General features: G+C 41.9%; 1 protein-coding gene across 8 annotated transcripts in view; it reads right to left on the minus strand.

Annotated features, from left to right (window-relative positions):
* Positions 1-16,412: 16,412 nt before the first annotated feature.
* Positions 16,413-22,921, minus strand: part of PDHX (pyruvate dehydrogenase complex component X) — a 53,788-nt gene continuing 47,279 nt past the window's right edge. For 7 of the 8 annotated variants that reach the window (XM_086462744.1, XM_086462749.1, XM_086462745.1 and 4 more), the window contains 2 exons: positions 22,812-22,876; positions 16,413-18,482 (listed from right to left, as the gene is read on the minus strand). In XM_086462744.1, the coding sequence (XP_086318870.1) occupies positions 18,218-18,482; positions 22,812-22,876 (330 nt within the window). In that variant the 3' untranslated portion in view covers positions 16,413-18,217. Of the gene's footprint in view, positions 18,483-22,632; positions 22,709-22,811; positions 22,877-22,921 lie in introns of all 8 variants that reach the window. The other variant, XM_086462750.1, reaches the window with a different exon arrangement.

A 22,921-nucleotide genomic window follows, 5' to 3' on the forward strand; every position in this document is an offset into this window, starting at 1 on the left:
AGGGAGGTTGCACGTGGAAGCCATAGTGCACTGAGGTTTTCAAAAGCTCACCAAAAAGTGACTCATTCTTGGGAGCAGCAAGGGCCAGAGCAGTCCTGCAGGGACTGAAAATGGTGAGCAGAGCCAGATGCTGCTAATAAGGGTTTCTCAACACTCCCAGGCAAGGTGAGTGATGAACCTGGTACAGAGTCCACTCAAGGAGTCCAGTCAGGAGAAGACAGAGCCAGAAATGAGGCTGTACTGTACATCCCAAGGGTCTGTTCCAGGAGACAAGCTGCCTACAGCCAAGGTCTGATAGCTGTAATTCACTTTTCTTAACAAATGGCTTTCTCCAGTCTGATAAGCTTCATGAGGATTATGTTATTTAATATGCATAATTCTGGAGCTGTTTCTCCAGGTAAGGACTTTGCTCCAAGTAACGTGCCCAACAGGATTATCTTCTGCATCTTCTGTCTATACTGACTTCTTGGTCATCCTGAGGCTGTTTCAAGGAAGCACACATGCTCAGAAATCTTATTTAAGCACTCTGAAAAGGGTAGTTTTCCTTAAGAGCTCTTTTCTGGACAGATTTATAAGGATAATGTCTTCTGACAGAACCCACTAAGGTCTTCAGCAATATTGCATTTATGATTTCCTATGGCTCCTTTGAAGGTATTGTGTCATCACATAAGCGCAAGATCCAGCCAGCAAAACACTTATAGATGCCAGCGCAGAGAAAAAGAAAACTGCCTCAAGGGAACAGGGTAAGGGAAAATGAAACTACTGCAATAGCAGGAAAGAGATATGAGAAAAGACGACCAGGCAGTCTGGAAAATAAAAATAAAATGCTGGGTGCACAAGGCTTGGTGGAATTGGAAAGGCCAGCAACAGGTATGGCAGGTAGATTCTGGGAAGCAATCTGCAAACCGAGGCCTTATGGCTAGTTCCATACAAATAAAAATGAACCACCAAAGAACCATCCTCCGGCTGCTTTCAGCAGAAATGCGCCCTTGGCTCTGGCTTTCTACCCCTAGACTCAATGACCCCTGAGCAGAAGACTAAGTTGATAGCTCTTGCCTTGATTTACTTGCTGTCAACAGTCACAGTGCTGTGGTTATCACCGTATGTTTACTTGGCAGGCATAGCAAAGCAAGCTTCTGTTCTTTCTGGAGTCTACAGAAACTGCAGAGACGAGCCTGGTGTTTGCAGGTCATAGCGCATTTGCGTTCTTAGAAACTGGAAATTGTAGCATGCGGCCAAACACACTGTCATATTGTAATAATTCTGCTGCCAAGACAAGCGCAATGGCAGCACACTCCTCTCTTAAAATCAAACTCTAATTGATGACTCAAAGAGATACAGTGACATTGGAGCGAACAGTAGAGATGAGGCCTATTAGTTATGAAGCACAACGGAACTCTTCTCCAGAAGAAAAAGCAATTCTTTCTAATACACTGCTGGTCTTCCCTTAGCTTATTCACTGCCATAGAAATTAACAGGATGCTTTAAAGATACCAGCTACTTTTGCGATTTGGCAGTGGATCTAAATGTCAAGGATGGAAATCCTGACTTTCTTAAAGTTTAAGGATAGTAAATTTTATACTATTATGTGCTGGAGATAAAATAAAGGCCTGTGGAAAACACAGGTCACAATAAGAAGCAAGTTTCTTCCAAATCTAGGGGACTTTATATGACAGGCTTTGATTCCTGTTTCCTTCTCCTCATACTGGAACTTGGAAATTCAATACCTATGGAACTTGTCCTGTACCTATGCCCATACTTGGTTGCAAATGGCTCTCATTTTCCAACCATCCTTTTCTGCATCACTCCAGCTGTTACAAGGTAACACAGTAAGTTAATATGTGGATTCTTTTAATCAGTCTTTGCTATCAGCAATTCTCTTCCTCCTATGTCATTCTGCCTTCTGTCCCTAGTGCAGGCAAATTTAGACAGTTTTCCACACCCTTTGATGCATTCTAGAAAATAGAGCTTACTCCACTGTAATTTGAACCAAACTCACTTGGAGAAGTAGGTGCTATAGAATATTTTAACATTGGAATGCAAGGGTACGCCTGATTAAAATTCTGGCAGATTCATGGTAAGCTATACACTGTGGAAATGCAGCCTGGAAAGTTACAAGTGTTTCCAAAGCTCCAAAAAGAATGACTGATATCCCACTGGAATTTAATCATGCTACCTTAGGGATGACATACCATAACATGTATTTAGTTATTACAGAGAAAATCTTTCCTTCTCAAGTACCCACCCTACTGCTAATACTCCTGAAAAGATTGTCTTCTGTGTAAAATCCAGATTCTTCTTTCCTCCACCTAAAGAGCAACAGCAATTTTATAAAATAATCTGCCATACAGAGGACTGATGTCCGGGTAACAGATTTGACTCGCCGAGATGTCAGAATTGAATAAAATCACTGGAGAAGGTAAAGGCAGAGAATCATTGAAGTACAGTATTCTCGTGGTGAATAGGCAAGTGCACAGCAAACTACGCTATAGCAAACAACTTTTGATCAAGACCACTGGGGCAAGTAACTTTTCTGTTAAAAGGAAAGTCAGGTTAGATGGGTTGCTAGCATTTCGCATTGGGATCAACCCAATTTAGCATGTGATACTGTGAGCAGAAACTCATTTAGGTTCAGCAGCTGTTAAAAATTGAAAGGGAATGATGAAAATAAACCACAGTTTTGTTGTCTATAGCTTATTAAAAAGGATCACAAGAGATGCTCACTTGGGAGAATCTCTGCTTCTTAAACCATGAACTGTTGTGTATCAGACAAATCAGTGTATGTGCCTTTGTAGGTTTGTCCTCCACATGTGGTGTGGTGACATCCCATACTGCAGACATCTCAGCATGGTGCGGAAGCCAAAAACCATACTCCTTTAGACTGAGAGAAACTGAAGAAGCTTCTTGTATCCTTGTTCACAACATCACACATGTACAAATGCTTAATAGACCCTTATTGCTCATATCTTTCTAAACATTTCATCTAAATGATACAGGCAAAGAAAAGTTCTTGTATCTCTTGAATGTTTCTGAGGTGTAAAGATGTGTCCTGATTCTTCTGGGATTTTAATTAAAATGCTTTGGAAATATTTCCCTGTTCATTTCCCTGCAGAAACAGGCCCATAACATCTGGAATGAATACCACGTGTTCCTAGCAGTACTCAGAGGACTAGGCATCTCGGGAAGTTCTCCACTGACTCCTGGAGGAAGTTACCTTTTACCCAATACAATACTTAGGCCTAGTGCATGACACACAAAGCACCAAAAGAGCTGAAGTATATCAGCAGCCAAAACCAAAAAAAAAACCCTGCAAAACAACAAACCATTCAGTCTAGACTGGATATCTGCACTTAAGAACTTGCCATCTTCCTCTGAGCCACATCAAAGTAACCTCTCATAATGCTCCATGATGCAGTAAGAGGGCTACAAGACTCACACAGTGACACCACTTCATGGTGCAGAATCAGAGCTATTTTTTTCAGAACTGAAATGGGTTTATTTTTATTAAGTACATTGTAGTCAAGGAGGCATTGTTTTCCATCAACACAAAAGTGAAAACCAGCTGGCATCCCAGGCACAAATTGCCCTTGCTGAATACTTGAACTAAGCCAGACAAACCATTGAGTAACTGCACCTCTATCCTGCTGATCACATATGCACTCTAACATAGAGTCCTCATAAGAAATCTCAAAGACTTGTTGCATTATATACTCACAATGGCTGGAGTGAAGGCAGCTGTACAGATGTTCACTTTTACTGTGGACAAAACCCCACCATGCAGAAGAGGCATGCAAGGTAAGTGCTCTGTTCTGGAACTCACTGAACAGTTCCCGAAAAAGAGAGAAAAGTTGGCTGTGAGTCACTGGACAACTCACTGCTTCCTCCCTTCACCAGACCTGCTCTGCTTCCTACAGTGCCAGCCAGTCGACTAGCATCTCCATTTTCCATACCCATCTCTAGTCTCTGGCCTATGTTCCTCTTCTTGGAAACTCTGTAACACTCTTCAGCACAGTCGCCTTCTGTAATCTTCTCCCTCATGCATGTAACTCCCCTTCTCAGCAATTTATCTTCCTTGGAATATAATAGGAATTGCATGCTCACCTGTTCTAAAAATCAGACTGAATTACAGACTTAATTACATGGCTGTTTGTATGAATTACAATCATGTTAATTAATTGTTAACTCGTATTCCAAATAATCAGTTGGAACAGTACTGGGAGAAATCCAGTGTATGGCCTTTTATAGCAATTCATTTGCCTTGGTGTTCAAGATCAAAGGCATTGCTTTGATGATGTCATGCTCTTGGTTTAAGACAACAAACCTAGAGTGCTGTAATCAGCATCGACATGTACCAGCACTTCTTGCTTTTTTCCCTGCTGTTTTCCTACTGTAGTGGCAGCCTACTATTCCCTAAAGAAATGTTACATTGTGTACGTGCAAAGTATTTAGAAGATGCCTGCCTAATCATTCTTAGGTTTTGGAAAGTCATGTATGCTGGGAAAAGTCCTTATCATAGGATTTTCTTCTTTGTTTACGTCTAGGCCGAGGGCTTTTTCATCCAAAAAAAAAAAAAAAAAAAAAATAAAATCAAAGAATGCACACAGAAGAAGTAATCATATCTCGTATTAATTTACTGTGTAATGCAGTTATCCTGAGGAGCACTATATAATTTTTATTTCCACTCTAAATTCTCAACAGAGGAGTCCAGTTGTCTTCTTAGCTGGATGTGTTCGATGTGAAATCAGAGCACACTTCTAACCCAGTTTTAGTGGCAGCTACATGTTTTTCAGTTCTTGATTTAAAAAGTTTCTGTATTTTCTTTCACACACCTCAATAAATCACTTGGTAAGCACCTGGTGAGCAGGCAGCCCTTGGAAATCTGGGGTGAGACCATGTTTGCAGTTTGGAGTTTCCTGGGCACCCACACTTAAAACTCAACAGTCATCTGTAAACATTTGCTTTGTGCCAGGAGTTACCAGACAGAACTTTCCTCCTCTTTGATTCATGATCCAAATCTCCAAACTATAGATAAGAGTAGTTGATGCTGAATATTGGATCAGATTTAATCAAAAGCAAAGATTAAAGTGTCTCTTTCCTGCTGTTTCTATTTTATTTAACTTCAGTTCACTGCTATAAATGATCTGCAATCTATCAGAAAGATAATCAGATCAGCCTATTCTCCAGCAAGTCCTTTGTTTCTCATTTTGGGAGTAGTTTGCAAGCTGATGGCTTACCTGCACGAGGCAGCTCTCTGTCAGGAATGCAGAAGTTGTATGTAGCATGTGGATATCTTCAGGCCACGCACAGCTACTGGTGTGAGAAACATGTCTGCAAGTCTAAGGAAAAATGGATTCTTTTTATATTATACATTGCAACGAAAGTACAAAGGGTCCTGTCAAAAAACAAATATTCAAATTAAAAAAAAAAAAAATCATTCACGTTCATTCTCCAGGGAAACAAGAAACAGCAAGTCAGAACCTAACAGTAGTTTCGCTACATGCTTACTCAGTGATGAGAGTTCATTGTTTACACGAAAGACTTGGAGTTATTTTAGACACCTTTGGATAGCCCACCTGGTCTCTAGCTGCCACTCCTGAAGTGCTCTTGGCCCCTAGTGTTTCAGCTCTTGCTTTTTTTTTTTTTTTTTTCCTTAAACCAGGTGTAAAGGGCCACCACAATCCCAACATGCAACTTGGGGGGTAAAAAAAATTAAAACAGTTAAAGCAAATTATAAAACCTGCTAACTTCAACAATGGTGTATTTTATACATCCCTCAGTGAACAGCTTCTAACAAAGTGATTTGGAAACAGCTACATACACCCTGCTCTAAGCTGTAAAAACACAGTACATGAGTTACACTAATGAGCCCCGTTGTAGTGAATCTTGAAGAATTAAAACAGTTTACAGATGGACAAAGGAATTCTTTTGAAGAAGTCACAAATCCTGTTGGATTACAGTGGGTAGTGAACAGTTTACACAGGGGGAAATAAAGTAATCTTAATTAAATACTTCCTCTTGCTTCACAGGCTTTCAGTAGCTAGCTCTACAGAAACCATTCAAAGAATATTCTGGACAAGCAAATGAATACAACAAGCACAGATATATATATAATAGCCACAAATCTTCACTTAAAGCCTCTGTTTTTCTCCTTTTGCAGAATCTTGGAAGACAAATATCAACCAGATCCTGACAAGGAGCTGGTAACCCTAGAAAACAGCTTCAAGGAGAAGCAGCACTAGCAGGGATTATTCAAAACCAGTGGAAGAGGAGCTAACGACTGAATGAGGATGGCAACCCAAGCTTAGAGAAAAGGAGGAAGCAGGACTGTGGGTTTTTTGCTGTAAGCATATGATTAACAAACTGGCTGAGATTTTGAGACTTACTTCCAACAAACAAGAACAAAGTGCCTCTAGAACATTTCTGCCACAGTCAGAACAAGCTCCACACCAGGAATATCTGGCATTCACATTTACAGTGCAGAAACTGTTATCTTAAAGGTACAGGGACACTACTGAAATCATCACAAGGAAAACGTAAATCTAAGTCTCTGGTAAAAATTTTCTCACCTTTAATCTCTGGAATCATTACAATGTCCCCAAGTAGCTAAACTAAATCACAGAATCATTTAGGTTGGAAAAGGCCTATAAGATCATCGAGTTAAACCAGCACTGCCGACTCCACCACTAAACCATGTCACCAAGCACCGTGTCTACACATCTTTTAAATACCTCCAGGGATGGGGACTCAACCAGCTCCCTGGGCAGCCTGTTCCAGTGCTTGACAACCCTTTCGGTGAAGAAAGTTTCCCGAATGTCCAATCTAAACCTCCCCTGGTGCAACTTGGGGCCTCTCATCCCATGTTACTTGGGAGAAGAGACCGACCCCCACCTCACTACAACCTCCTCTCAGGTAGTTGCAGAGAGCAATAAGGTCTCCCCTCAGCCTCCTCTTCTCCAGGCTGAACAACTCCAGTTCCCTCAGCCGCTTCCCATAAGACCTGTTCTCCAGGCCCTTCACCAGCTTCGTTGACCTTCTCTGGACACGCTCCAGCACCTCAATGTCCTTCTTGCAGTGAGGGGCCCAAAACTGCACACACCATTCGAGGTGCAGCCCCACCAGTGCCAAGCACAGGGGCACAATCACCTCCCTACGCCTGCTGGCCACACTATTGCTGATACAGGCCAGGATGCTGTTGGCCTTCTTGGCCACCTGGGCACACTGCTGGCTCATGTTCAGCTGGCTGTCAGCCAGCACCCCCAGCTCCTTTTCTGCCGGGCACCTTTCCAGCCACTCATCCCCCAGCCTGGAGCACTGCACGGGGTTGCTTTGACCCAAGGGCAGGACCCAGCACTTGGCCTTCTTGAACCTCATACAATCGGCCTTGGCCCATCGATCCAGCCTGGCCAGATCCCTCTGCAGAGCCTGCCCACCCTCAAGCAGAACAACACTCCTGCCCAACTTGGTGTTGTCTGCAAACTTACTGAGGGAGCACTCGAGTCTGTTGTCCAGATCACTGATGTTCAACAGAACTGGCCCCAGCACTAAGCCCTGGGGAACACCACTTGTGACCATGTCACTCCAGTCACTGCCACTCCGGGCCCGGCCATCCAGCCAGCTTTTATCCAGTGAAGAGTGTGCCCATCCAAGCCATCAGCAGCCAGTTTCTCCAGCAGAACGCTGTGGGAAATAGTGTCAAAGGCTTTGCTAAAGTCCAGGGAAACGACACCCACAGCCTTTCCCTCACCCTCCAAGCAGGTCACCTTGTTACAGAAGGAGATCAGTTCAGTCAAGTAGGACCTGCCTTTCCTAAAGCCATGCTGACTAGGCCCGATCACCTGGGTGTCTTGTACGTGATGTGCGATGGCACTCAAGATGATCTGCTCTATAACCTTCCTTGGCACCGAGGTCAGGCTGACAGGCCTGTAGTTCCCCAGATCCCCCTTCTGGCCCTTCTTGCAGATGGGCATCACATTTACTAAGCCCCAGTCAACTGGGACCTCCCTGGTTAGCCAGGACTGCTGCTCAGTGATGGAAAGTAGCTTCAGCTTTCTGCTGTACGGTCAGTTGTTTTCTTTGTCTTCTCATAATTTGATTGCTTGAAAGAGATGAAACTGGGTGCCTGGTGACCTGAGAACGTGAACACAAAGCACAAACGCTTCCTCACTGATACGTCCCAGTATCACTGGAAGCCGAAGGCAGCTGTTTAAGAAGCAGATGGAGCTACTATCTTAATCTTTTCAGTCTCCCAGCTCTGTAGACAGTCCCAGTAGTAGTTTCATTTCACAACTCTGGATTCTATTTACATATAAACAAGAAAACAGTCACTAAGGAAAGGATAGTCAGCAACTCTTAAAAATTTTAACTCTTTCTGATGAAGTTTAGTCCTCATGGACTTCAAAAAAGTTGAAGTTTCCTTTCAAGTCCAAATATTCTTCATTATAATCAAAAACATTTTAAAAGTTATGCTATTCAAGCCTACAGGATCCCTAAAAAGTCTTTTTCTATAAGGATTTCAGAGATAACATTAAGTTCTTAGCAATTCATGGTGAGGTCAGCCATGGCTTTCTGGGATTACTGGAAAAACTGATTAAGCATTGCCAGGCAAGAAATTCGTCATATGATTTAAACAGCTGACGCATAAATGACCTCCGACCTCCTATTTTAAATTGCGGCAGTCAGTAGTAAAATAACTTTTATGCATGTTTTATTATTTATGTAAATCTACATTGAAATCAACACTTCTGCAAATGAACATCTTTGCAATGTTGATAGCAATTCTAATGAAAATATTTTTAACTCTAGATACACATCCACAGTTCTGTGAAAACAATGATTTTATAAATGCTTGTGATAAACTAGGCCACTAATTCTTTCAGTACATTGAAACTAATTTTAAATGAAAAAAAAAAAAAGTAAAAGAAAATTTCATGTTGTTCTTACCTGATTGAGAGACTAGAAAAAGGCCATCTTTACATCTCCTACCATGAGTGACACAGGGATCTACTCCAGAAAACTCATCTAGCAGTTGCATGACTTAAGCAAAAAAAAATTGCAATCTATAATTGTTTAATCTGCTGTTCACACATGAAACTCTAGTCAAGCATTCTAAAGAACCACAAAAATATTAGCAAACCACATGAAAACATTTATTTTTAATATCAAGAAAACTTCAGAAGAAACCTCTAAAACTTCCAGAGCCAGAAAAACATATTCTAGAGTTTGTAATTAGAATATGTGGTTGGTATGGCAAAGAACTATCACTTAATAAGACAAAGCAAAAATTTTCTGTGTTTAAGTAATCTGAAAATCGGGAAAAAACCAAAACAAACGCCTCCCTCTTCCACCAGCCTTTAGGTATGCAAGAATCCAGAGCTCTTTTGCCACAAAGTTCTCTACAGAGCTACTGTTTTTCTGTCCTAATCTCTCTTGCTTTCTGCCAGTAGTTAGGCAAACTGTTACCTCACTGGAGCAAGCACCACCCACTAACGTGGCTATTCAGTAGCTGGTTTGGGGTTTTTTTTAAAGACAGCGTATCCTGTGATACCAATGTCTATCTAGTCAATTCTGAAATTAAAAGTAAATTGGTAATTACCATCCAGCACTAGTCACTTTGATATAAACGGTATACACACACACTACTGAGTTGGATACAGTGCACATACACAAGCAGACAATTACCACATTAAATGGCTTAAAAATTAAATAGGACTCAGGTTTAGAAAAGTGCAGAGAAAATAACGGCTTAGGCTATGCCTAAATCAGTCCTAATACCACATGATTTCTAGAATGTCCCTTTCTAGACTCATAGATTTATCAACAAACTTAAAGTACTCTGCAACTGTTGCAGGTTTTGCTTGGTTAGTTGATTGTCTTTTTATTTTTTAACAAAAATAAATGTTTAAAACCTTTCCAAGAGCACTAGACACATTATTCTCACACAAGACAACACTTTCCACCACATCCCCTCCAAATACTGCAATGAGGTACGTATAAGGGAAAGCTGCCTTCTCACACTGAGATTGCTTCATAGATTCTTCAGGGTCTCTCTCTTAGTATTTGCTCCTAGCTATCATTTCAACCGTCTCACCACTTGTGTTTGAGCAACAGATGCAGTGCTGCAATCACTTTCTTCAACTGTAATCAGGGCAAGTTTCTCCTAGGCCTCCCCCAGCGTTGCCCCTATACGCACACGTTGACACACATACCTTAAAGCAGAAATGCTGAAGTCTCAGTGGGGGAATTCAGAAGCCTGTCTCTCTGTTCATCCTGTAGCCTGAACTTGAAAGGCTTCAACAAATGTGGGTGAAATAGCAGCTGACCCTCTTCACTAGCCCACCTCAGCACATACAGAGACACACATATGCATGGGCACACAGATGAAGTATGCACATGTACTTCAAAAGGAGGTCCAGGAAGCAAAATTCCCTTTCTTAAATGCATTATGGAATATTAAAGTTTCAAAGTATTATTTCCTTCAGAGATTGCTTAAGACAATTACATAGACAGATCATCTGTTTATATTTTATGGCTTAAAAAAAAAATCCAGGCATTCCTTGATAACAAAATAGATACAACGCTATACAAAGAAAGATGTTCAAGTACAGGTGAAAAAAAGACCACTTTCTTTTGACTTTCTTTCATCTTTTGTACCCTGCACAATAGGGATTGTCTTCCAAAACAAAGGTGTCTTCCTGCAATTGTCGAAATGTTGTCTTTGGCCGAAACACCTCTCTCTCAGCTCGGACCTCACTTAATATTTAAATCATGTGAATAATATTTAAGACACTCCTGATGGGCCAATTTAGTTAATTTAGCTTCATAAGTTTGTAGCTGTATCAGTGCAACTGGTAAAAATGCAATTGATAATCTCCAGGCAAACACTGAGTATCAACCTTCAAACACAACTTTCTTCCCTTCTAACACAGCTAAGGGTGTCACAAACTACTGACTGACACAGTCCTTATGTCAACATGCAGTAGAGCAAGTGTCTTGTTTGAAAACAAAAGCATCAACAGCAGGCCTGTTGTGGTAAAACCGCAACCCTTTTCTTTGACTCACTGTCAATGCAACTAGCTGCATTGCAGCTAAAGGTGTTGGAATGGAACTATTAACAAAAATCTTATGAAAAGGAGCCAATAATCACATTTCTTCCCCTTTATTAGCATTACCCATTTCAATAAGAAGGCCTCTGTTTGTCACCGCCTTCTGCAACTGTCAGAGTGGTTGAAGCCTGTCAGGCAGCATACAAAGACAAAGGAAAAGCAGCCAGGGAGATGCCAGAGAGCACTGTTTAGGACAATTTAGCACATCCCAAAATGTCTCTTCTGCTCCAGGCTAGGCGTCACTCAGAGTCATGAGCCCTTGTTATGAGCTTGAGTGAGACATCATCTGCTTTGAAGACTATGATAGCTAGATTAGGTTCAAAACAGGAACAGACAGAGGAAGGACTCCTAACCTGCCTGAAAAAGCTCTAACTCCTCTGAACTTGACAACAGGGAAATGCGAGATGTTATGACATCTGATAAATTCCTGTAGGCACAACCAATTCATTTGTGAACTGACTCCAAAATAATTTTGTATATAACCTGTCTCTCCACGTACTCTTGAGGAGAAAAAAAAAAGTGTGAATATTATTTTCAGCTGAATCTGCGTATCGCTTGTACTATAAAGTGAATAGTAAAGGTGCTCTAGAATCCTTGCCCAAATGAGCAAGCAAGTAAGCAACGTATCACTATAAGCCAGAAGTCTCACACTTCAGAATATTCTTTCTTGATCAACCAAGGGATCTGTTATTGTTCCTATTTTCCATGCAAAGAAAAGGAAGGAGTGTGACGCTGTCTGCTGAAATCTAGAGAAATCCAGCACATGCTGCTAATGGAGACTGGGACAGGACACAGCAAGTAGAAGCATCTGCACAAGCAAACAGCCTCCATGGATATTTAAGCTTGTTATTTATTTGGCAGAGAAGAAATAAAAAGCTCACCAAAGTGCAAAATGAAACATAATTACACATATTTTCTTAAGACAGGCAGCTGAAACAGGAATTGGTTGATGACTAGGTCACAGACAGTATCCTACAAGGTTCAACTGCTTGAATCCCTGCAAAGCAAAGTGAATAGCACGCTGTAATGAGCATCACATAGACTGTGCAGAAATCATGAAACTGCAGGAGACAGAAGATCTGCAGCACTAACAGTGAGCAGAAATAAAAACGCTCACAGCTGCCCTTTCTTCCTCTCTAGGGCTAGGCCACACAAGAGGAACTTTTAAGGTATAAAAGAGAATCTTCTTTTGATCTCAAATCTATAAGGAGATAAACAGTGGTATTCATTAACAGAGCATGAATCATTTTCCTTAGCACAGGTAACGAACAGAGAAGTCTGTCATTTTCTAGCTAGTTATTTCTCATAATGACACAAATGTTTAACTTGCCAATTATTGTGGAGAGAGGGAAGAACAATATGGTTATTGTATCCGAGTAATTATCCACTGTGATACCTACAAGTCAAAGCAAAACTGATGTCAAAGGGAAGGACTGCAAACTGAACTCAAGCAGTGATGGCTTTTCACTGACACAGGTTAGGCAGATTTTGTAATGCAACCATGCAAAGTAGCCAGCTAAGCTTCCAGTAAACGATTTGCACCCTGGTTTAACCAACATATGGGTCTTCAGCCAAATCCTAAGTTTCTGCGTTTCTTGGATGAGTTCTCAGTTGGCACATTTCTACAAATCTCCTGCAGCTACAGTGAACATCATCCTGCTTTACTCAAGCATGATTACAAAGAAAGAAATCACAAGAAGTTATAACTAAGGACACACTGAAAGGTACTTTGAACTGGTTCAATCTATTACAGATGTAATTGCCCTACTGACTTAGAGGAATCTGTTCTCCATGCCTCCAACACTTTAGGGACAAATGAACATCATTGAATATGAGTCAGCAGTGTGCCCTGGCAGCCAAAAGGGCCAACCGTGTCCTGTAGTGCATCTGGCACAGCACAGCAAGCTGGTTGAGGGAGCTGACTGTCCTGCTCTACACTGCACTGGTGCAGCCCCACCTTGAGCACTGTGTGCAGTCTTGGGCACTTCAGCATAAGAAAGATGTCAAACTACTAGAACGTGCCTAGAGGAGGGCAGCCAAGACAGTGAAAGGTCTCAAGCGAAAGACTCAGGAGGAACAGCTGAGGTCACTTGGATTGTTTAAGCCTGGAGGAGAGAAGGCTGGGGAGTGACCTCATCACTGAGAGGTGACCTCATCACACCGCACAGCTCCCTCAAGGGGGGCAGCGGAGGGGAGGTGCTGATCTCCTCTCTCTGGTCACCAGCGATAGGACACGACGAAATGGAATGAAGCTGCATTCGGGGAAGTTCAGATTGGACATCAGGAAAATGTTCTTCACTGAGAGGGCGGTTGGACACTGGAACAGGCTCCCCAGAGAAGCACCAAACCTGTCAGAGTTCAAGGAGCATCTGGACGAAGCTCTTGGTCATATGGTTTAGTTTTAGGTAGTCCTGTGAGAAGCAGAGATTGGACTTGATGATCCTTACAGATCCCTTCCAACTTGAGATATGTTATGATTCTATGACCCAGTTCTGCAGGAAGTGCCATCAATCACCAAGGCTTCTGTCTGATCCTAATTCCAATAGATCAAGGCAAGTTAGTGTTTACTATTCCTTCTTCATTCATGTCACGTGGTTTCTGAAACACTTCAAAACCAAACACCAAACCACCAAGCTATAGTTTAAATTCAAGAATATCTACAGACTAAAACAGTTTAATGACTACATTTACACTTAGAGAGCCAGAAAGTCAGAAAACCAGACTGCTCAGTCCGCCCTCTGCTGGCCTTTCTGGATTGCAGTTTTCCCTTTAAAACAAGGCTTTCACGGACTGAGATGATCAAAATGAACCATCAAGGCTTATGCCAAGCAAATCCACCGGTGAGGAGTACAACAGTACCTTGATCCTCATTTCTGAAGAATGATTCAGTGAACAGCTCTATGTGCAGAGATTAATATCTTGATCAATACACTTTCTTGGAAACAAATGTTGGATAAATACATGTGTATTTCTGGCAATTTACAAAAAAAAAAAAACCAGCAAAAGAAACCAGCACACTCCATGCACTTACCTGTAGAACGTTTCATTTCTCCTGCTACATTACTATAGCCAGAAAGGAAACTGATAAGAGACACACTGAAGATACTTCTCTATTGTGCCAACATCCTTTAAAGCTACTGCAGCAACGCTCATCTTCCTAAAGGCACCTTTTTATTTTCCATTACCTTACAGAATAAATTATTGCATATGAAAAAAACACATCAAGCATGACGCTTAGTTCCAACAATTCTGAATTAAGTTTCCCCCCAACTCACTCTGCAATTGCATATACTTTAATGAAATCAATACAAAACTTTCTGTACAACACAGCACGTAAAAGCACGTGTTCAGAATTCATTTCTTGGATTATTTGTGGCTTCCCACTCAACTTTAAAATTCTATTGTATCCAACAGGAGTAATCATTAGTTGAAGCAAGAGAGTCTACTGTATTTTGCACGCATGGCAAGAAGCACGTGGACAAAAGGACTAGGTGAAAGTAGCACCTGGCATTCACTTTGCAGGAAGGAGGTTCTCTCAGAGATTACATATAGGAAGACTAATTACAGAAATCTTATTTTATTAGGAATACACTGCAGGAAAAAAGATCCAAAAAAGTCAAATATCCTGACAGCGTAATTAGGGATTAAAGTGTGATACACAGTTCCATACTTGCCAACAAGTAAAGTCTAAAATAGCTACTCTTTATTTTTTTTTAACTATGCCTCTTGCAAAGCAAAGTAATACGAAGAAGGTAATTTTCCCCAAACATATCCTTAAATTTATTTATTTATTTATTTTAAAATTCTTCTAAGAAAGTAGATGTCTTCAAGGTATTTCTTGCTTGGGTATGTAAAACAAGATGTTGACAGAAGGCATTTGAAATAATAAAATATGAAAAGTTGTATTTTTCACCTGTGAAATTTTTACTTCAAGTCAAATCTGCCTTAAATGTAAGCATAACCATGTCATATGATGTGCTTTCTTGGCCATTTTATCCATTGCCCTCATCCCCAAATCCCTAAATTCTTCAGGAAGATATGCAATGCTTTATTTTAATCTGTATGGGGAACTATTTGTAGTCTCACTTTTGCTAAAGTGGTAGATGTTGCCCAACGGTACAATTACTCTGAGTTAAGGAGATCTGACTGCTATCACACGTCTGAATTCCAGAGATGTCCTTCGCAGGCTGATGACTGACAAATCACATCCATCCACCTTTATGTCAAACTACAATGCTGGCAAGCGGGCAGGTATAAAAGAACAGGCATTAAAATTCATATTAGCAGTACTGAGATTTGCCTAGTTCAAAAGTTGTAAAGGTTTATTCAACCTGGAGAAAAAGCTGCACTGTCTTCACCCATTTATGACGAATAGGAAAGTATAATGGATGCATTGGGACCCACGAATGAGATGCGATAAACATTCTACACCCACATACAACAGCGTCTTCCAGTGACTCCAAAAGCAAAACCCCGACTCGCACTATATGAATGCAGGTACGCAAAACTATGGTTGTACCCAGCAGTCACACAGCCCTTACTGCCACCAGCAAAGAGCAGAGCGCACAAATGCTGGGTAGCACACAACACCACTAGAGCATCGAGTACAAAAATGAAGTACAGTGTATCAGATTTTAAATCAGTCTGCAAATTCCCCTGGGTGGAGCAGATTCAGCTATCCAAACAACGAGGACTACTTGTACATCATTAAGGACAATAAATAAACTGGTGCGTTTTTTCCCTTCAAAGTACTATGGGAGTTGCAAACAACTGCAAAAACTCATGGTTAACCATTTAAAATCGCAAATTAATCTTTAGCATCCAATCTTGAACATAATTTATTTATCAGTGAGAAACTCCTGGAAATACAGAATGGATTATGTCCATTATTGCACAGTAAACTAGATGTGGTAATCAAAATCTCTCCCTACTGTTAGATTTACTGTTTATGAAATTTATGATATCAGAACAAGCCAAACTCATTTAGCAAAAACTCTTAACTCAGTACTAACTAAAGGTTCTGTCTTGCAATTAGCTTTTTAATCATGGTAGCAGCTCAACAAACAGGGCCTCCAAATCCTTAGAAAAGGAACTTGCACAAACTAGCATCATCTGGGAAACTCCCAGAATTCTATTGGTCGTTTACAGTCTCACCAGGTGCTGTAAATGCAGTTATTTCATTACAAACAAATGCAACACATGGGTCCATATTTACATATAAGAAAAAACCCAATCTACTTCTGTAAATGTAAACTTCAGGTCACTGCACTTAAGCCTCTGATTACAATTCAACACACACCAATGATGAAACACTTTCTACTTACATCTTTATTCTATCCATGCAAAGAACAGCATTAATCAGCAAATATTCAGTGTGCAATATTTGACCTTTCGCACTGGAACCTCTACAAGATTTAAGAGATCACAGTTAGTTTTTCATGACAAAACTGCTGGCACAATTAATTTGTGTTTTAAGTTAATCACAGAGCACCAAAAATATTTTTTTTTTGTATTTCATGGTACTGAAGAAGATATCTGAGTTGAGGCAACTTCTAAATTTAAAAAATGTAATAGTCTCCAAATTAAGTCAAAGACAATTTTTACACAAAATGTTGGTTCTACACTAAACGTTCGTTCCACCAAAAACAAAGCCAATGATGCTGAGATTCCATCCTTTACTGAGAATGCATTTATTCAGACCAAGTTTATTCTCCTTTCTACCTCTGTGCAAGGCATTACACTTTGCAGTTATCTTAAAATACCGGAAAAAATAGATGCACCTACAGTTTAAATATGTTCTAATGAGTTCTAATTATACAAATGAAAATGTGCATTTCACCAGATTACCTAATGTTTTAAGAAATTACTTTTTTATCTATGACTTAGTCTCTCTCAATTTCCTGTCATGTCTTTTTCCAACTCATCTCCACAGTCATCTCGTTTTCTTCAATGTGGTTTACAGTAAAGGAGAAGATAAACGGTTAAATCTGTGATGTAAACCAAAACTTTTTTGGTTTGTAATGTCTTTGCTCTTACATAGAAAGCCATTGAAATATCCGTCAAAAACTTACAAACTTTATTTCAATCTAATTTAGATGGCAGAACATGCCAGAAAATTCTTCTGAAAACTGAAAAACTTTCAAACGCAGCACCATAATTTAGCTACTCAGTTATCTCAGTATTGACCAGGCCACACAGCAGCACTTTGCTCAGTTATGATTCTTGCTTTCCTCACTCTAAAAGGCAGATACTTAGCCTTTCAATAAAGAATGCCATCTCAGCACAGGAAAGACCCCACCTGCAGTGCTGCATCCAGCTCCGGGGCCCTCAGCACAAGACAGACACAGACCTGCTCGAGCAGGTCCGAAGAAGGCCACAAAGATGCTCAGGGGCTGGAGCAACCTCTGCTGTGAGGACAGGCTGAAAGAGTTGGGGTTCTCTTCAGCCTGGAGAAGAGAAGGCTCTGGGGAGATCTTAGAGTGGCCTTCCAGTGCTTAAAGGGGGCTACAGGAAAGGTGGGGAGGGACTCTTGATCGCGGGGTGTGGTGATAGGACAAGGGGTAACGGTTTCAAACTGGAAGTGCAGAGATTTCAACTAGATTTAAGGAAGAAATGTTTTATGATGAGGGTGGTGAAACATTGGCACAGGCTGCCCAGAGAGGTGGTAGAAACCCCAGCCCTGGGAACATTCCAGGTCAGGTTGGACGGGGTTCTGAGCACCCTGATCCAGCTAACGGTGTCCCTGCTCACTGCAGGGGAGCTGGACTAGATGGCCTTGAAACGTCCCTTCCAACCCAAACAACTCTATGATTCCCTTTTAAATTTCATAAAGTTTTCTTGAGTTTTCCTTTACAGAGGAGATTGACTTTTTTACACAAATGTTACGTGCCGTTGGTACTAAGCATTTAAAAACATGTAGTATGTTAAAGTCTTTTAGCTTTATGGTATAAAAGCTGATCATTGCAAAAGACTGAAAGCATGAAAATTAATAGGTTTTCACTTTAATTCAATAAATTAAATATTTTAACTTCCATCGCACAGTAACTACTCCTCTATTCAGAAAAACAATCCTAAGTACGCAACAGTTATCTGTTGTCAAAACATGACAACCAAGTTCAACACAAGGCAAGTCGCACTGGATTCTCTATGTTGGCTTTCAAAGTCTCCAGAAACTTGGAAGCCAGTTCATCATCTACCACCCGACCATCACTTGAAAGAGTCATTGTCATGAGCTGATGCTGCTTAAGTTTCTCATTCCCTTCTTCATCTTCCACAATCTTGAGCTCTGGTCTTGCTCGGCCCACAGCTAGGATGCAGGCCTGAGGAGGGTTTATGACTGCAGTGAAATCATTGATGCCAAACATGCCCAGGTTGGAGATACTAAATGAAAGAGAAAAGAGTTACCAGGAATGTCAGAAATTATATATCCCCTAGAAGAAATAATCTATATTCAATGACTGCTGTGACCTAATTCTCTCCCAAGACCAAACCCATTAACTTTAAAATAGATCTGAACTGGATTTCAGCTGGGCACATTCAGACTCTCAAGGGTTTGGGATTTTTGTAATTACAACTAACGTACCTTTTAAAAAGTCCCATTTCTTTACAGTAACATATCCTTGCATTGCATGCACTAAGGCAGAAAGTAGGACAGGGAAGCGATCTCTTCAAATAAACTTTGTCTGTTCCTGTTCCAAGCCAGATGTCTTTTAGATTAAGCCTTGCAACTTTAAGTTACAATGGATGCTGATAACCAATACAATTTGGGCATCTAGGTATCACTCAGGCCCAGGAAAGCCTCATCATGCCTTTCTCCCTTGAACATTTTTGTCTGTGTCACCAGCTGGTAAGTGATATATTAGGAAAGTCCTGGACTCCTTTGCAACAGACTGTCTATAAAGAAAGCTGGCCCACCACCTCCTGCTTTTTGTTATAGTTACTGCAAGGAGTGGGGAAAAAAAAAAAAAAAAAAAAAAAAAGGTTAATCTGTACAGAATCATAGAGTAGCTTGGGTTGGAAAGGACCCTTACAGATCATCTAGTCCAGGCCCCCCCACAGCAAGCAGGGACATCTTTAGCTAGATCAGGTTGCTCAGAGCCCCGTCCAACCTGGCCCTGAACATTCCCAGGGATGGGGCTTCTACCACCTCTCTGGGCAGCCTGTGCCAGTGTCAGGTCCCATAGACTTATGTATGTTCAGATTCCTCAGTGATCACAAACCTGATCTTCTCTTTCCGTGGGAGGGACTTTGCTCCTCCAGTCCCTGCCTTGCGGCCTGTCCACTTGAGAGGTGTGGGAAGAGGGCTTGCCAGTGAAGACCGAGGCAAAAAAGTCATAGAGTACCTCAGCTTTCTCCTCATCTGTTGTTACCAGCTTCCCAGTCTTGCTCATCAGAGGGGTACAAGAGCTGCACCTTGGCCTTCCTGAGCCCACGCCCGCACAACTGGGCAGCGTCCCTATACTCCTCCCGGGATACCTGTCCCTGCTTCCTCTGCCTGTGCATTTCCTTCTTGCCCTTAGTTTCTCTAGCAGGTCTTGACTCAGCCGTGCAGGTTTCTTGCCTTCCTTTCCTGATTTCTCACATCTGGGGACAGAGAGCTCTTGCACTCTATGGAAAGGGTCCTTAAAGATCCGCCAGCTCTGTTCTGTGCCCTTGTCCCTGAGGGCCATTTCCCAGCAGGTCCTACTGACTAACTCCTTGAACAGCTGGAATTTTGCTTTCCTAAAATTCAGGGTCCTGACTTTACTCTTTGCCTGACCTGTATCTCTCAGGACTGCGACCTCCTGTCTCCAGTCTTGTTGTCACTGATTAGCCCACTTGCATTGGTGACCATCAGGTCCAGTATTGCATCCCCTCTGGCAGAAGGACTTAAGAAGTTATCCTCAATGCATTCCAGAAGTCTCCTGGATTGCCTATAGCTCACCATGCTACTTTTCCAGCAGATGTCGGGGTGGCTGAAGTCCCCCAGCAGGACGAGAGCCTGCAAGCATGAAGCCTCCTGTAGCCAGAGCAAGGCGGCTTCATCCATAGGCTCCCCTTGATTGGGTGGCCTGGAGCAGATACCAACCACAAGGTTCTTTTTGTTACCTCAGTCTCTAACCCTTACCCATAAGCTTTCTACGTTCTTGTGGCTATTCTTCAGAGACAGCTCTTCACACTCTATCCATTTCTTGATGTAGAAGGCAATGCTTCCGCCTCTCTTTCTTCACCTGTCCCTTCTGAACAGCTGGTAGCCATCAATAGTCTTGGGATTCGTCCCACTAAGTTTCAGTAATGGCAACTAGGTCGCAGCTTTCTAGCAGCATGGTGGCTTCCAATTCCTCCTGTTTGTTGTCCATGCTGAGTGCATTGGTGCAGAGGCACTTCAGCCAGGCTGTCGGCCATGTCACCTTCCTGGACAAACACCTCTTAATTCCTTTGAGGTATTTCATTGGCGTTTCCCTGTTGGCTCCTATTACCTCAGGAGCCCCTGGCTCATCTCCATAAGACTTCAAGTGTGCTCCATTGCAGCCAGCACATCTCAGAGCAACAGGCTGAGGGCCCTTGCTAGCACCCCATCCCTCCAACCTCGGTGTGTCACCCCACAGCTTATCATGGGCAAGCCTGATACTATCCCCCTCCCCTTTCAAGCTTAGTTTAAAGCTCTGTCAATGAGCCCCACTAGCTCCTGAGCAAAGACCCTCTTCCCCCTTTGAGAAAGGTGAATCCCATCTGATGCCAGCAGGCCTAGTGCCATGTAGGCCATCCCATTATCGAAAAACCCAAAACTGTGGCAGTGACACCAGCCGTGGAGCCATGTATTAATAGACTGGGTCCATCTGTTTCTTCCAGTGTCGCTGCCCACAACTGGAAGGACAGAGGTAAAAATAACCTGTGCTCCAGATTCCTTTACCAACCATCCCAAGGCCCTGAAGTCTCTTTTGATTGCCCTTGGACTACATGTTGCAGCTTCATCACCACCCATGTGAAAGAGCAGTAGTGGGTAACGGTCCAAGGGCCATCCCAGGCTAGGGAATCTCCTGGTGATGTCCTTCACCCAGGCACCAGGAAGGCAGCAGACTTCCCTAAGAGGAGGGTCTGTCCGGCATATTGGACCCTCTGTTCGCCTCAGAAGGGACTTGCCTACAACTATAACCCGTCTTTTCTTCCTCATGGAGGTGGCCATGATATGGGAGGTAGGCCTTTCTGACCTTGGCAACACCTCTGGTGTAGATGGACCATCTTCCACATCATCCATTGACTGGCCTTCCGCATTCAGAGCCACATACCTGTTGTGCAGAGGCACCTGGGAAGGCGAGGTGGGCAAGTAGGGGGTTTGCCTGCCACCCTGAGCATGGACTTGCCTCCAATCCTTCCCTTTAAGCTGCTGCCTTCAGCCTGGCAGAGGAGAATACAGGGTCCCCTCGATCTTGTTGTTTTCTGGTAGCTGTTCCTGTTTCTGACTCAGGGACAGCAGAGCACAGCTCCACCAGTTTATCTCTTTCTCAGATTCCTTGATACTCCTGAACTTTTCCACTTTCTCTCGAGCTCTGCCACCAGGCGGAGCAGATCATAGATCCAGTCACACCACACACGGCAGTCCTCACTACCGCCACCTCTTTACTAGTGAAATGCCCAGTTATTCACACTCAGGGGCCATCTGTGTTGATGAAGATATCCAAGCCTCCGCTGCTTGTTTCGATACATTTTTTTCTGCTGAAAGGCTTAAGAGTTTGTTTTTTTTTCACCACTCCTCCAGAATGAGAGCCATGTACTCCAGACAGTTGCAATCCAGGCACATTAATACACACCACAGCAATGTTGCTGCAGAAGACTGTAGTATCACTCTCATCAGAAGCTGTCTATACTAGAAGATATCATTAACATAAGCATTCAGAATTAGCTTCTAAAAAAAATTACAAAAAGTGAGCTAAGCTAAAGATTATATAACAAAAAATGTGGCTCAACGATACTGTATCATAAAATACAGTACATCAGAATTTTTAGAAATTTGGGGAGTGTAAAAAGTCAGCTAAGAAATTAATTGTGCAACTGTGCCACCACATTTATGCTAGTGGTTTTACACATGCCATTTATTTCTCATCATTGAGTCCACTAGCTCTTTTTGCAGAATACACTTTATAGAAAAAATATTTACTAAATATATGCTACTATTTAAAATTAAGCTACTCTACTTTTAATGTTTCAATTAAAAGTAAACTATAGGAGTTAATACCACAACTCTGCTGTAACTTTTTTTTTGCCCCCCCTAGAGACATTCCTCTGAAGAGTGAATTGAAGACAAACCGGACATCAGTCTGTCGCAACACCTCTGCCAAACAACTCCTTTTAAAGTTTTAGTTTTAAAACTATTTGCAATGGGTTTTCCTAACTACAGAATGCAATTTAAAAAAACAAAACAAAACAAACCACAAAAACAACCAACATGCTTCTGCAACTGGGAAAAATTAAGTGCAAAAATAAAAGTCAGATTAGTCTCAGTACGAAAACTGTGAATTTCACACCAGGGTCAGAAGAAATAAGCCTGTACCAAGTTAATTGTTCCCCCCTGATACAGGGCACTCAGCCTGGGTTTGGCCCTCAGAATCATCACATGCAGTTTCATCCTAAATGGAGCAAGATTTTAAAAGGCAATGCATTAACACACGGTGTTAATAAAACAGTTCTGAACCCACACTGCATGTATTAGATGTTGCTAGAGAGTTTTACCTAAAAGATCCTCCCTGGTACTCCTCTGGTAACAGTTTTCCATCTCTTGCTTTCTTTGCCAGAGCCTAAGGAAAATGAAAGGAAAAAAAGAAGGGGAGAGAGGAATGAAA

This window comes from Leptosomus discolor, chromosome 3, assembly GCF_034619465.1.
Source record: "Leptosomus discolor isolate bLepDis1 chromosome 3, bLepDis1.hap2, whole genome shotgun sequence".
NCBI classification, from domain to species: domain Eukaryota; kingdom Metazoa; phylum Chordata; class Aves; order Leptosomiformes; family Leptosomidae; genus Leptosomus; species Leptosomus discolor.